The 13,801-nt window shown below is 42.2% G+C and overlaps 2 protein-coding genes across 3 annotated transcripts in view; one reads left to right on the forward strand and one right to left on the reverse strand.

Annotated features, from left to right (window-relative positions):
- Positions 1-3,089, reverse strand: part of LOC109430890 (catalase) — a 37,411-nt gene extending 34,322 nt beyond the window's left edge. The window contains exon 1 of one of the 2 annotated variants that reach the window (XM_019706975.3): positions 2,646-3,089. In XM_019706975.3, coding sequence (XP_019562520.2) covers positions 2,646-2,699 — 54 coding nt within the window. In that variant the 5' untranslated portion in view covers positions 2,700-3,089. The remainder of the gene's footprint in view (positions 1-2,645) is intronic. The other variant, XM_019706976.3, reaches the window with a different exon arrangement.
- A 1,286-nt stretch (positions 3,090-4,375) lies between these two features.
- Positions 4,376-5,511, forward strand: LOC109430956 (transmembrane protein 70 homolog, mitochondrial). The gene is made up of 2 exons (XM_019707072.3): positions 4,376-4,981; positions 5,263-5,511. Exons 1-2 carry the CDS (start codon positions 4,523-4,525, stop codon positions 5,464-5,466), a joined length of 663 nt encoding a protein of 220 aa, XP_019562617.2. The 5' UTR covers positions 4,376-4,522; the 3' UTR covers positions 5,467-5,511.
- The last annotated feature ends 8,290 nt before the right edge of the window (positions 5,512-13,801 follow it).

Raw genomic sequence — 13,801 nt, forward strand, 5'->3', positions numbered from 1 at the left:
CCAAAATTTAGTGATTAATTCAAGTTTTTTCCTGGTTATATGAAATTCTCTAATAATCCTAGTTTTGTTAGGTAGTAGGCACCCTGCAGAAGAAACTCAGTGACACATTCTTGGAATAGTCTGCATAGATACAAAGCCTTCAGGGAGAATACCTGAAGAAAATACAGTTTGTGTGAGTTTATTTCAAATTCCAGATATTGGAGAAAACAAACAGTTCCGGGTGTATATTAGTGTTCTGGAGATTCCAGAAAAGATTAATGATCCACAGAAAAATGCAAAATCAATCCGTACAGATTAACCACTGGGGATTCCAATTGGACTTCTTTTATAAAATACTCCAGGAGTTTAGCAAAGAATTCCTCTAGTGATTCCGCGGGAATTCCTCAGAATTTCTACCGGAAAATCCATGAGATCCTGCGGGAACTCCTGCACCATACGAAACACAGGGATTTCCACCAGAAATTTGTCCAGAATTCCAGCATTTTTTGAATACATCCAGAATTGAATTGCCGGGAACTTCGAATAGTTCTCCCAGAAAACTTGCACCTAAGAATTCCACGCGGGAATTCCTCTAGGGGATTCACCGGAAATTTCTCCAGAAGTTCGAGTAGTAGTTGCTCCAGGAGTGCTTCCAGTAGTTTCGCTGGAAATTTCCCCAGGAGTTTCACTGGCGATTTATAGGAGTTCCTGTATGACTAGTACCGGGAATTATTTATAAGGAGTTTCGCAGGCAGTTTTACCATAAGTTTCATCGTAAATTTCTCTAGGATCAGCGCTGCCAATTTTTCCAGGAGTTATCATAGGATTTTTTTTCAGGATTTTCGCCCGGAAATATACCAGAAATTTCAAGGGATTTTTATCGAAACTTATTTAGGAACTAAAACAAGAAGTTCTCCAAAAGCTTAACTAGGAATGCCTCCAGAATTCGAACTGGAAACTCGAAGAGATCTACCAAGGATTTGTCTAGAGGTTCCACCTGGGATTTCTCCACGCATTCACGGAAATTCTGCTAAAAGTTCCACGGGGAATTCTTCTGAGAGTTCCATTCGAAACATCACTAAGATTTCTACCAAGAATTCCTCTAGGAGTTCCACCGGAAATTCTTTCAACACTTTGGCCAGAAACTTCTCTGGAAGTTTTATAGGGGTAGGGGCATCGTCAAGGAGTTTTCGTATGAGTTTTACCAAGACATCTTCTAGCAGTTCTATCGGGAATGCCCTGCCAATTTTAACAATAATTCCAGTAAGAATTCCACTAAGAATTTTTCTAGATATTTCAGCGGAAATTCTTCTATGTGTTCCAACGGAAATTCCTTTAGAAGATCCGTCCGGAATTTCCTTTGGGTTTTCTTCGGGAATTCTCCTAATTGTTTGGCGGTACGTCTTCTACACGTCCCTTCGGAAATTCTTCCAGATGTTTGTTAGTTTGTTTATCAAAGAATTTTCAGAGGTTCATCCGGGATCCATCGCAAGTTATTGCATTAGTTCCCCCAGGAATAATTCCAGCAGTTATTCCGGCGATTCTTCCGTAAGTTCATTAGAAATTCATAAGGAATTAATTCCAGAGATTTTTCTAAGCTCTGCCAGGAATACTTCCGGAAAATTCTCTTGGAATTCTTTTGGAGGAGAAGTTACATTCGGACAGTTCATTTGGTTTTTTTGAGTAATTCCAGGAGATATATTCAATGATTTTCTTCTCGACTTTCTGAACTCCTCTAAAAAATTTCTCCAGGAGTCTCTTCTAAGATTTTTAGTATCCCACCAGAAATATTCCCACGGAAACTTCTACAAGAGTTCCTATGTAGTTATCTTTCAAAACTGCTCCAAAAAATTGTTTGGACATTTCTTTCAAAAACTGCTCCTAGAAATTTATTGAAGAAACTCTCAACATAATGAAGAGATTCTTCGGAAATAATTGAATTCCGACATGAGTTCCTGTGGAATTTTTTTTCAGGTGCTTTTCTGAGAAAAACCAGATTTTTTTCTAGTTGCTTCTAGTGGATTTCTCCAGAGCTACGTAAGAATTATTTGTAAAAAAAGTTGATTTTTTAGCTTTTGATGAATACAATAAACGATAAGATCTTGAGATATCTAAACAGTAACAAAAATCTTCGAGGCACTTTTCAGAGAAATATTTCAAATCGTTTTAGCCGATTTCCAAGAAGCAGCCAACAGTAATCATCCAGTTCCGAAAAAAATTTACAAAATCCAGAATCCAAAAGAATAATTGTAGTACATAAACATATTTAGGAAGCTAGCTATTTTCTTGCTCTGCCAATTGTTGTATTTGTGGCACAATAATGTTTCAAACAACCCAAATAAGTTTAACATTCTAATTGCATCAGAATTGCTAATAATTAATAGATTGCCTAGTCATTTAGCTTTTTTTTTCTCAGAAGTACTTCAGTAGATGTAGTCTATTAACCATTGTTTTACAGAGAAGGTACTTGAATAGAATGGAAATCAAAGCTCGCTGTAAGGGTTCAAAGATCACTGCGAATGATAATAACCGGCACCATAAGAAGCAACACATTCACACGAGCGGAAGACAACCGCGTATACACAGATCATGCACGCACAAGACGCATATCCCAGTTGATGCACATATTGATGACCCACGAGAATCCTTCCCCCCGAAGAACCTACCTTCTGGGCCTCCTTGAACAGGTTCAGTTGGTTCTCAGCCGGGTTGCGAGACATCTTGCCGTTCCTAATGGGTTTCTTTCCTCCTCAAACGTTAAATCAACTACCGCACACAAATCACGCACAACAGTCCTACACTACACTGAATCGTCCGGGCCTTCGAACACCGGCTTTTGTACTTGCAGCGGAACGGGAATGACCCGATAGCGTTATGTAAGCACCGAATAAGTTAAACAGAATTGCACACAAATGTACCACGCAGATTGCACACACCACCGCCAATCGTAATCTTATCACAAGAGCCAACCGAGAGGTGATAATGGAGAAAACAATCCTATTATTTTCACAGAGAAGGAATCCAACAAACACAGGATGGGAGCAGCAGAAGCTAGCGAGACGGTGTTGTTGTCGGTAAGAAAAACTTAACCTGACTGACAGCGAACGATGACGTGCAGGTTGTTTTTATCGGCTGCGAACCGGTTGTGTGATGATTTTAGATAAGTGAACTGGCAACCGTGGCATGGTTAGAGCTGTGCGATATCCAATAGTCCATTTTACGAGCCGATTTTATGAATGAATATTTTGACAAGAGCTAAATAGTGTCCAATAACTCGTGAAAACCCTGATAAAAAAAGATCATAGAGATACAACAGAATGTATTGTTAAAATACGCTGAAATGAATGGTAGTTTCCATTAATTCAATTGTTTAAAACGATAGAGTAACAACAGACTCTATTTTTTTCCACCATAGCATGTATTGTAAAAGTCACTTTCACAATAGAAAATGGTGGTTGTTTTGTATCTTTACCATAAAAAAATCCAAATTTTCTGGAGCAAATTGAGTCAACTACCATACAATTTATAGTGTTTTTATTATTGAAATCTCTAGTACCATAGATTTTATTGTTCACGTATTGTAGTTTCAGTAGAGCATTTTCAGCAGGAAAATAAGTACACAATATAATTTGTTGTTGAACAGTCAAATTTATCATTATTTAATGGTAGTTTATGGTGATTCTATTGGAAATTTTTATCAGGGAATCAATATCATTGTTGTCACTTCGTAAAATGGCTCATATGGGCCTTTTTATTTGACGTCTAAAATCAGCTGATTTTAGGGGCCTTTGACAGTTCTTCTATGAAACTAACAGTTTAGCGTTTGCGCCTTTGTTCGGCAGTTGTAAACAGTGGCATACGTGAACCTGTCAACTGAAAAGGCCTATTGTGGCCAATTTTATGTACATAGGGCGTGGTTTGAAATTTTCATTAAATTTTAAATAACTCAGCGAGGCAAGGAAACTTTTCAATAAATAAAAGCAATATTTTTTTTTTGCTGTGTTAGTGTAGCAAGAAAAGATTTGTACTGATCAGGGTACTGATTGGCGATTAAAAGTAGAGGTTATGTCGTGAGAATTTAGAAGTTTGAAAGGGAAATACCAGTTCCTCATATTTTTTTTGGTAAATTTATCGATAAAATGAATTTTTCTACTCCGATCCCACATTAAACTTTATCTGGAACGGCTCAATCACTAATTCGTTTGGGATTCCACAAAAAAATAACCTCACTTTGAGGCTAATGCGGGAAATCATCGTTTTGCAATTTGATGCATTAACAACTATTTTGGCCGCCGGATTGTTTGAAACCGGCCATAGTGAACCGATAGAAAATAACGCACAGCTCTGTGCCCACAGTCGACCAAAAACGTCAGTCAGTCATCTCGTGTTATTTTGTCCGCGAGTTTGTTTTGATCGGCTGCCGGACTGCGAGCCTCAAATCCGTGGTTATACAACATAAATCGTGAAAAATTGAAATACATTTAAGTTCATTCTTAAAAGTTAACTTGTTACAGTTGCAGTATTAATTGTTTTCAATGCCAGAATGCTGTCCATGCGGGTTTTAGTGCGATGTGCTCAGCGTCAATCACTGCCTTCTGGAAAAGGTTTGGCGCAAATGATTTCCGGCAGCAGTAGTAGTCTTCGAACATCCATTGCTCCGTTCAGATGCTTGTGCTCCAAAGTGTCGGACACCGCTTCGGACGGTCACGGTTTCAAAGTGTATAACGGCATATTGACGCCTCAGATCCGGATGGTAAAAGTGTTTTCCCTGGCTACCAGTTTGGGAGGCATTGTCGCGCAGCCAATACTGCTGGAGCAGGCCAGCAAAATCGGTGGAACCCCTATGATTGTTGCCATATGTGGATTCGCCGGTTTCTTTACATTCGTTACGCCACTCCTGCTTCATCTGATTACCAAGCGGTACGTCACGGAACTTCACTATGACGACGCAAAGAAAGAGTACACCGCTTCTACAATAACGTTTTTGCTTCAGAAACAAATGGTAAGTGGGGTATCGCGCCACTTGGGCGGTGGTTCTATATTCGTCTGTTTGCCACTGTAACTCAGTCAATTTTGAACCAATTGACTTGAAATGTTGTACTCGGGTAGATACTATCCCTATCTCACCACATTCCAAAAGTTGTGCCAATTGGTTCAAATTTGACTGAGTTATAGTGGAAAACAGACGAATATAGAACCACCGCCCAAGTGGCGCGATTCCCTGTAATATTGTAAGATAAAGATTGTTAGCTCAGTTTTATCATAAATCCCAATCTATTCTAGACGAAATTCAAACTGGAGGATGTGGTAGTACCCGAAGTGCCCGGTATGTTTACCACTTTCATGGTCGGAGACAAATCCTTGTTTGTCGATCCGTCGCTTTTCCCCGATCCAACGCATTACATCAAAATCATGGGCTACGACAAACCGATTGATTTCAAGTTTGAAGAAGCACGGCAAAGTGCCGAAGAGGCAAGTAAAAAGTAAAGTTATGCCTGAGGGGAATAAACTTGCTTGGGATACGAATTTCTCCATAGCGTGTTATTCTTTAAATGAGAACTGTATACTATAAGGTTTTCAAATCATATGCAATGTCTTGGGGTATTTCTTAGCTCTGACTGATAACTTATACCTTGCATAACTTGGTTTCCGTAAATTGCCGTTTTTAATGTTCTGTAGCTTTGCTAATTATCGTCAATTGCACACTTAACTCTCTACTTCCCCTGGTTGCTCTCTAGAGCACCATCAATTTTCGGTGAACTCGGGACAAACAGGATTATAGATGAATATGATGCGATTTTGTTTTAGAATATGACTGTAATCTCATAAGGTTAAAATAACTACTATTTACTTGTTTCAATAAATAGAGGATCTATCGATAAACAGTCAGAAAACTATTGATTTGCACCAAACAATTTATTCATTGATTTCGAAAGATATAGCCAATTCGCAATAAGTTTTATTTTAGTATTTTTTTAGGAAACGGTTTTGTGGCATAGAAATAGTCGTTTCAAGTTGTGGGAAGAAAAGGAGTATTATAACTTTAGAATCGATTGAGTGGGCACTAAGAGGATTTGCTTCTTTCAAATCTCCTGGGGCAGATAGGATTTATCATCAAAACATTGTTCAAGTTTCTCCACGATTGTAACCTGTATGAATTAATTTAACAGCTCTCTCATTCGTTCATTAATTTAGTGTGTTAAACTAACATTAAGTTAAAAAACACAATAATAAAGAATAAAAAAAAATATATAGGATTTATCCTATTTTGCTTCAGAAGGCATTTGATTATTTCAAACATGTTTTGGAAAAACTACTTCTTTGCAGTTTTGCTATAGGGTATATTCCCAAATCCTGGCGGGATATTACTGTAAAGTTTATTCCGAAAGTAGGTCGTTCGTCGTATAACGAAGCAAAGAGTTTCAGACCTATCAGTTTGATCTCTTTTCTTCTGAAATGCTTTTAACGCACTGTCGATCGTGATGTTCATCTGGCCAATGTGTCTCTCCATGTGAACCAACATGCCTACCAATCTGGTAAGTCCACTGTGACACTTTTACTCACGTGTTTTTAAGATAACGAGAAGGCATTCGCTCAAAAGCAATCCTGCTTGGGTGTTTTCTTAGATATCGAGGGTGCCTTTGACAACGTGCTTTTCGATGCCATATTGGAAGCCGCACGGGGTCATCGTATATCTCCTATGATTTCCAATTGGATTCACCAATAATTGCTCAAAAATCGACATCTCTTCTCGACATTGTGTCAAGCGGCGATTAGAAAATTGAGTGTCGGTGGATGCCCCCAAGAAGAAGTCTTATCATCACTTTTGTGGAATCTCGTAGCAGATACGCTATTGAGGCAACTCAATAATAGTGGTTTTCCTACTTTGGTTTTGCCGACGTCTAGCTAACATTGTTAGTCGGTATGTGCATCAGCACCCTTTTCGACCTGATGAAAAACGCTCTTGAGGTAGTTCAGGGTTGGTGTCGCCAATATGGCCTTTATTATTATTATTATTATTATTATTATTATTATTATTATTATTATTATTATTATTATTATTTGTTGAGAAGCAAACCTTAGGTTAATTAGTTAGTAGGCTTTGATATTTGTTACTAGACTATAAATACCTTCCCATTCCATGTATCGTCCTCTTTTGCCAATAAACCATTGCTGTAGTAACACCTCTGCTCATCAGGTTATCGGCCCAAAGCACGTGATATCCATAGCAACTTTGGTTTGTTTGGAGTAGTCAAGGCCAAGAAGAAAATTTTCACGAGCAAGGTGAAAATTCGGTACGGGTGTCGTTTCGAAGTAAGTTCGGTTTCGGAAGTGCGATTCGGACAATCGGAAGCGGAATGGACGAAGAAAGAATCCAACGGGTGTACCTCTTCGATGGAGCCAACTTCTCAAACTGGAGTTTTAGGATGGAAGCCTACCTGGAAGAATTGGGACTGGTGCACTGCATCCGGAAGAGCTTGGAAGAGGAAGATTTCTACGCGGACGAAGAGACGGACATCGCCGTGGTCAAGACCCAGAAGGAGCAAAAACGTGAAAAACGAAGGCAGCAAGACGCAAAGTGCAAATCCATAATCATCCACAAGATCGCGGATTCGCATTTGGATTTCATCAAGGGGAAAACGTCGCCCAAGGAAATCTGGTCCACGTTGGAGCGACTCTTCGAGAAGAAAGGTGTCGCCGGCATTTTCTACCTGCTGAAGCAAATGTCGGTATTGCGGTATGACGAATCTCGCCCCCTGCAGGAACACGTTGTTGCCTTCGAGAAGAACGTTCGAGATTTGGAGTCAGCTGGAGTCAAGTTCGACGAGAAGGTGATCGTATTCAACTTGCTGCAATCGATGCCGAAGTCCTACGACCAGCTGATAACAGTGCTGGAAACCTTGCCAGTGGAACAGTGCTCGCTGGAATTTGTGAAGACAAGGTTGCTGAATGAAGGTATCAAGCGGCAGCTGGTTGAAGTGCGTTCGGAGTCCGGCACGGCGTTTGCTGGAAAACCTGGAAAATTCGGCTTCAACTGTTATGCATGCGGCAAACCAGGACACAAACGAGTGGACTGCCCGGGAAGCGGTCGCAAGCAGGATTGTGGCACAGGAAAATCGCCGGCAAAGCAGAAGAAGAAGCCAAAGGAGAAGGCCAATGCTGCGGACACGCAGCACGATGTTGCATTTGTGGGCACCGACGACTCGAAGAGCACGAGCAACGGAAAATTTCGCTGGATTCTCGATAGTGGTGCATCAGAACACATGGTTGGAAATAGTGAGTACCTGTTCAACGTCCATCGTTTGGAGCGCCCCGTGGTCATCACAGTAGCGAAGTCAGGACAACAGCTGGTGAGTGAATATGCTGGAGAGGTGAGGATGCTAGCAACGGTGGATGACAAACAACTGCGGTGCGTCGTCTACGATGTTCTGTACGTTCCGGATTTGACCCTGAACCTGTTCTCTGTCAAGAAAATTGGCGAACGAGGTATGCGCACCACATTCACACGCGACGAAGCAAGCATCACGAGAGCAGATGGTTCACGAGTCTGCACAGCTACGAGGAGGACCAAGCTGTACGAACTGAATGTTGAGTTGATTCCATCAAGCGAGTCGGCTCTAGCTGCTGATTCCGGAGCACGGCGGGTTCTGTGGCATCGGCGATACGGCCATATCGGCAATTCCGGCCTGGCAAAACTGGTTCGTTGCAACATGGTGGAAGGCTTGGACGTCGGGAAGAATCTGGAAGCAAACGAAATTTGTGAATCCTGCATGAAAGCGAAACAGGTGAGATTGCCATTTTCTGACACACCAAGAGCTAGATCTAGTCGTCCGATGGAGTTGGTACACACCGACGTTTGCGGGCCATTCAAGCCAGCCGCTTGGGATGGAGGAAAAATGTTCGTGAGCTTCATCGACGATTTCACCCACTTCACGGCGGTGTACGTGATAAAGGCGAAGAGTGACGTTCTGGAGATGTTCAAGAAATACTCGGCGATGGCAGAAGCACATTTCGAGCGCAGGATAGCACGGATACGCTGCGACAACGGTGGTGAGTACGTCAATGAAGATTTCACCAAATTCTGCGAAACCAAGGGGATTGTGATGGAGACTACCGCGCCCTATACACCACAGCAAAATGGTGTTGCGGAGCGCATGAATCGCACCATCATGGAACGATCCCGTGCGATGTTGGACGACTCTGGATTCAAACGGAACATGTGGAACGAAGCGGTGCAGGCTGCGGTATACGTGATTAACCGAAGTCCCACGTCAGCGTTGCAGGAATCGGTAACCCCCTTCGAGAAATGGTATGGACATAAGCCAAATGTGTCCAAAATGCGTGTGTTTGGCAGCAAGGCGTACACCCACATCCCGAAGGAGAAGAGAAGCAAGCTGGACGACAAAAGCAAGGTGTGTTATTTCGTCGGTTATGCTGTGAACGGCTACAGACTGTGGGATCCAGAAAAGCGGAAAGTTGTCGTTTCTCGAGACGTCTTGATTGAAGAATCGAAGCCCAAGTTAGCTCCCGTCTACACGGAGGACCATCTTGTTTCGGATGTGGAACAGGAACCGGAACCAGCCGGAAATGAAATTGAAGAAGAAGCAAGGGCGTCCGAAGAAGAGAATGAAGTTTTCGAATCGCTGTCAGAGGATGAAAATGAGGAAGTGGAAGAAGCCAAAGCAGTACGACGAACCGACAGGAAGCGGAAGCAGCCGGAAAAGTTTTCCGACTATCACCTGTATGGAGCGTTTGCGTTGAATGCCGAAAGCTACATCCAGAATCTCCCGGAGACCATCGACGAAGCGAAGAAACGAGACGACTGGCCAGAATGGCAGCTGGCGATCAACGACGAACTCAAATCCCTGGAGGAGAACCGCACCTGGGACTTGGTGGACCTGCCGGATGGCTGTCGTGCGATGCCATGTAAGTGGGTCTTCAAGATCAAGTACAACGACGATGATACGGTAAGCAGATACAAGACGCGGCTAGTTGCGAAGGGGTGCTCTCAACGGTACGGACTGGACTACCAAGAAACCTACGCTCCGGTGGTTCGGATGAGCACAGTTCGAACGTTACTGTCTGTTGCTGTCCAGCGGAAACTGCATCTACACCAAATGGATGTACGAACGGCGTTTTTGAACGGGGACCTGCAGGAAACGGTTTTTATGAAGCAACCGCCAGGATTTGAGAGGGGGAAGAAAGTCTGCAAACTCATCAAATCGCTGTACGGATTGAAGCAGGCCCCTCGGAGCTGGAATGAGAGGTTCCACAAGTTTATGGTGAAGCTTGGTTTCCAACGATCAAAATATGATAGCTGTCTCTACACGTTCACGAGGAAAAAGGTTCAACTCTACGTCGTCCTCTATGTGGACGATATTATTCTGGCGTCGGACTCGTTGGAAGAACTGGAACGAATCAAGAGGATGTTGGCTGCAGAATTCGATATGGTTGACCTTCAAGAGCTAAACCATTTTCTGGGCCTGCGGATTGAACACAATAGAAAGGAAGGTACGTTAAGCATCAATCAAACTAAATATGTGCTTGATCTCTTGAAGCGTTTCGGAATGGAATCGTGCAAACCGGTTTCGACCCCACTGGAGCCAAGCACCAAGCTGGTCCAACTACAAGATGACCAGGAACCATGGAAGTGTCCCTACCGTGAGCTAACGGGTTGTCTCACGTACCTCATGCTGTCATCTCGTCCGGATATATGTGCGGCAGTAAATCTCCTCAGCCGCTTCCAGAATGCACCAACCGAAGAACACTGGAAGGCCCTGAAACGAGTCGTGCGGTATCTACAAGGGACGAAGGACTTCTCACTCGTCTACAGTCGCAGCAAGAACGATCCACTAATCGGCTACGCGGATGCAGATTGGGGCAGCGATGTAAACGATAGGAGATCCACATCGGGTTTCTGTTTCAAGATATTCGACAACACTGTAACCTGGGTTACGCGCAAGCAGTCAACGGTATCATTATCCTCAACCGAGGCGGAATACGTATCGCTGAGCCAAGCGGCATGTGAAGCAATTTGGCTTCGTAATCTGGCTACGGAATTCGGAGTGGACCCGGATTCACCAGTAGTCATCTTCGAGGACAACCAGTCCTGTATCCAAATAGCCAAGGAACCAAGGGATCAGAAACGGCTCAAGCACATCGATATTCGCTATAACTTTGTACGAGAACGCATTGAAGAACACGAAATCGAAGTGCAATATATTCCAACCGGAAAACAAGTTGCGGATCTACTCACCAAAGGCCTACCGACGGATGTTTTCAAGAAGCATCGCCAGGCGCTAGGTTTGAGAGGGGGTGTTGAGAAGCAAACCTTAGGTTAATTAGTTAGTAGGCTTTGATATTTGTTACTAGACTATAAATACCTTCCCATTCCATGTATCGTCCTCTTTTGCCAATAAACCATTGCTGTAGTAACACCTCTGCTCATCATTATTATTATTATTTTTTTTACAACGCAGATGGGAGAAAGCCAGGGGATGCGTTGATTATTATTATTATTATCTTTATTATCGAGATTTTCAGCCAGGGGCTGGTTCATCTCCGAGGGTTCAAAGGAAGAGGGCTTCGCAGTGAGAGGCCCCCCTGTCAAACAGTGTTGGTTTACAAATTGAAATAAATATTACTTAAATGGCCTTTCAGTAAATCTGAGTAAAACATCAATTGTTCTTTTTACGGAAAAGTGAAAACGTAATGGTGTTCGACCTTTGCGTCTCTTTGATTCTGAAATCAATGGGACTGAACAGATAAAGTACGTTGGGGTCATTATTGATTCCAAGCTTTTCTGGACAACTCATATTGAGTTCAGAACCAAGAAAGCTTGTATGGCCTTTGGGCAATGCCGGCAAACCTTTGGTACAACTTGGGGTCTAAATCCCAAGTATATCAAAGGGATTTACACAACTGTTGTTCGACCAACATTGGTCTATGGATGTCTTGTGTGGTGGCAAAATGGCGAAGTGAGAACGATCCTATCAAAATTAGGTCATCTTCAAAGGATGTGCTTAATGGCGATGTCTGGAGCATTTTCTTCAACTCCCACGGCAGCGCTCAAGTTCTCTTTGATGTGGCCCCACTACACACATTCATCTTAAACACGAAGCACTTTCTTGCATTTACCGTCTATGGATACTCGGTTCATTAGTGGAAGCTCCTGTGAACCGCAGATCAACACATACCTCGTTGTTTCCACTTTTGGTCAATTGGGACAAAGTTGTCCTTGCTCAAAGTGGTTCCCAAAGTGCTCCAAGTAGCTTGGAGTTTTCCATATAGGACATTTTCCATGAAATTCCATTCCTGGGATGAGTGGATATCTGGTTATCTGGAGAAGTATTTCAGAAGGCATTCTATGTTACACTGATGGCTTCCTTCTCGAAAGTCGAGCAGGTGCTGGTGTTTTCTCATGAGCTAAAGGCTAAAGCTACATCAGTCTTACTCACTTGGTAGACACTGCACTGTTTTTCGGGTCGAAATCTTTGCCCTTATGTGTGGAGTGCAATCAGCACTTCACCAACACGTAATGAGCAAAGTAAGGGGCTGTCCATTTATTACGTAAGGGAATTTTTACGATTTTTCGACACCCCGTCCCCCCTTGTAAGATTTTTTGTATGACAACCTGAATATTTTTGTATGGCGCGTAAAATTTCTGTGAAATTTCTGTGAAATCCCATTTCGTATTTTAGTGATTGAGTCGTTCCAGATAAAATTTAATTTGGGATCGGGGTAGAAAAATTCATTTATCGATAAATTTACCAAAAAATGACGATTAAATTGATGGGGAGCTGGTATTTCCCTTCAGTGGTGAATATGAAACTTGTCTAGATATGCTTATTCACCATTGGCTGCTTAGGTGTCGCTAGTGGTCTCAACGCTAAAAATGTTTGACTTCTTACATAGTGTTCGAAAGAAAGTTTGATCTAGCTTGGATGTCTGTTCTCTGTGACAAAAGTATAATCGCCAAATGTTAATTACGTTGTGTTTCGCAAACCCACTTATTAGATAACGGTAGGGAGCAAACGCCAGACCACAGAGAACAGACATCCAGGCTAATACAAATTTCATTCGGATGGTTGTGTAAGGATTTGAATCTTTACTTGAGTAAAGTTGCAAACCAATACACGATGACAACACTAACGCCACCAAACACCGTATTGCCACAGTCAGTGGTGAATTGAAACATTTCAAGTGGTGAATAAAATTAGTATGGGAAATTAACCGATTGCAGCGCCACGCTATTGCCACTTATGTTGCCGATTTCAAATGGCCGTTAAATTCCTTACACAGTTTCGGAACTGGACTTGGATGTCTGTTCTCTGTGGCCAGACAGAAGCAAAAACGATACGAGTGCCATGAACGAGAGATTCGCGTACTACAGAATATTTGAATAGTCCGTTAAAAAGGGAAGCGATGGGAAGTGAGTAGATTGAGACATCTGCTTGTCTGTAGTTTCCCCAACCAAACCAGCTCTTTGGAAAACATTTCAACATTTCCTGGTACACTCAGCCAAATAAACCTAAGATTATCATATGCTCTAACTTATGAAATGGCCTTCAAACAATTCATAACAATTAGAATGAATTTCATAAGGTCGCTTTATGACGCAAAATCGATTGAAAGCTTGAATTTATACGCATTCAGCAACACGATATTCTCAAGCGTCGATAGCCGTGTGGGTTGGACACGAGCTGAGTGATCTCGACATTCATGGATCTATTCCAGTCTGCATCATTTTACAATTTTTCTGCTCTTTTCATAAGATTATCGTATGTAATTATGTCATAACAAGCATCATCAATTTTCATAA

This window comes from Aedes albopictus, chromosome 2 (genome assembly GCF_035046485.1).
Source record: "Aedes albopictus strain Foshan chromosome 2, AalbF5, whole genome shotgun sequence".
In the NCBI taxonomy this organism is placed as follows: Eukaryota; Metazoa; Arthropoda; class Insecta; order Diptera; family Culicidae; genus Aedes; species Aedes albopictus.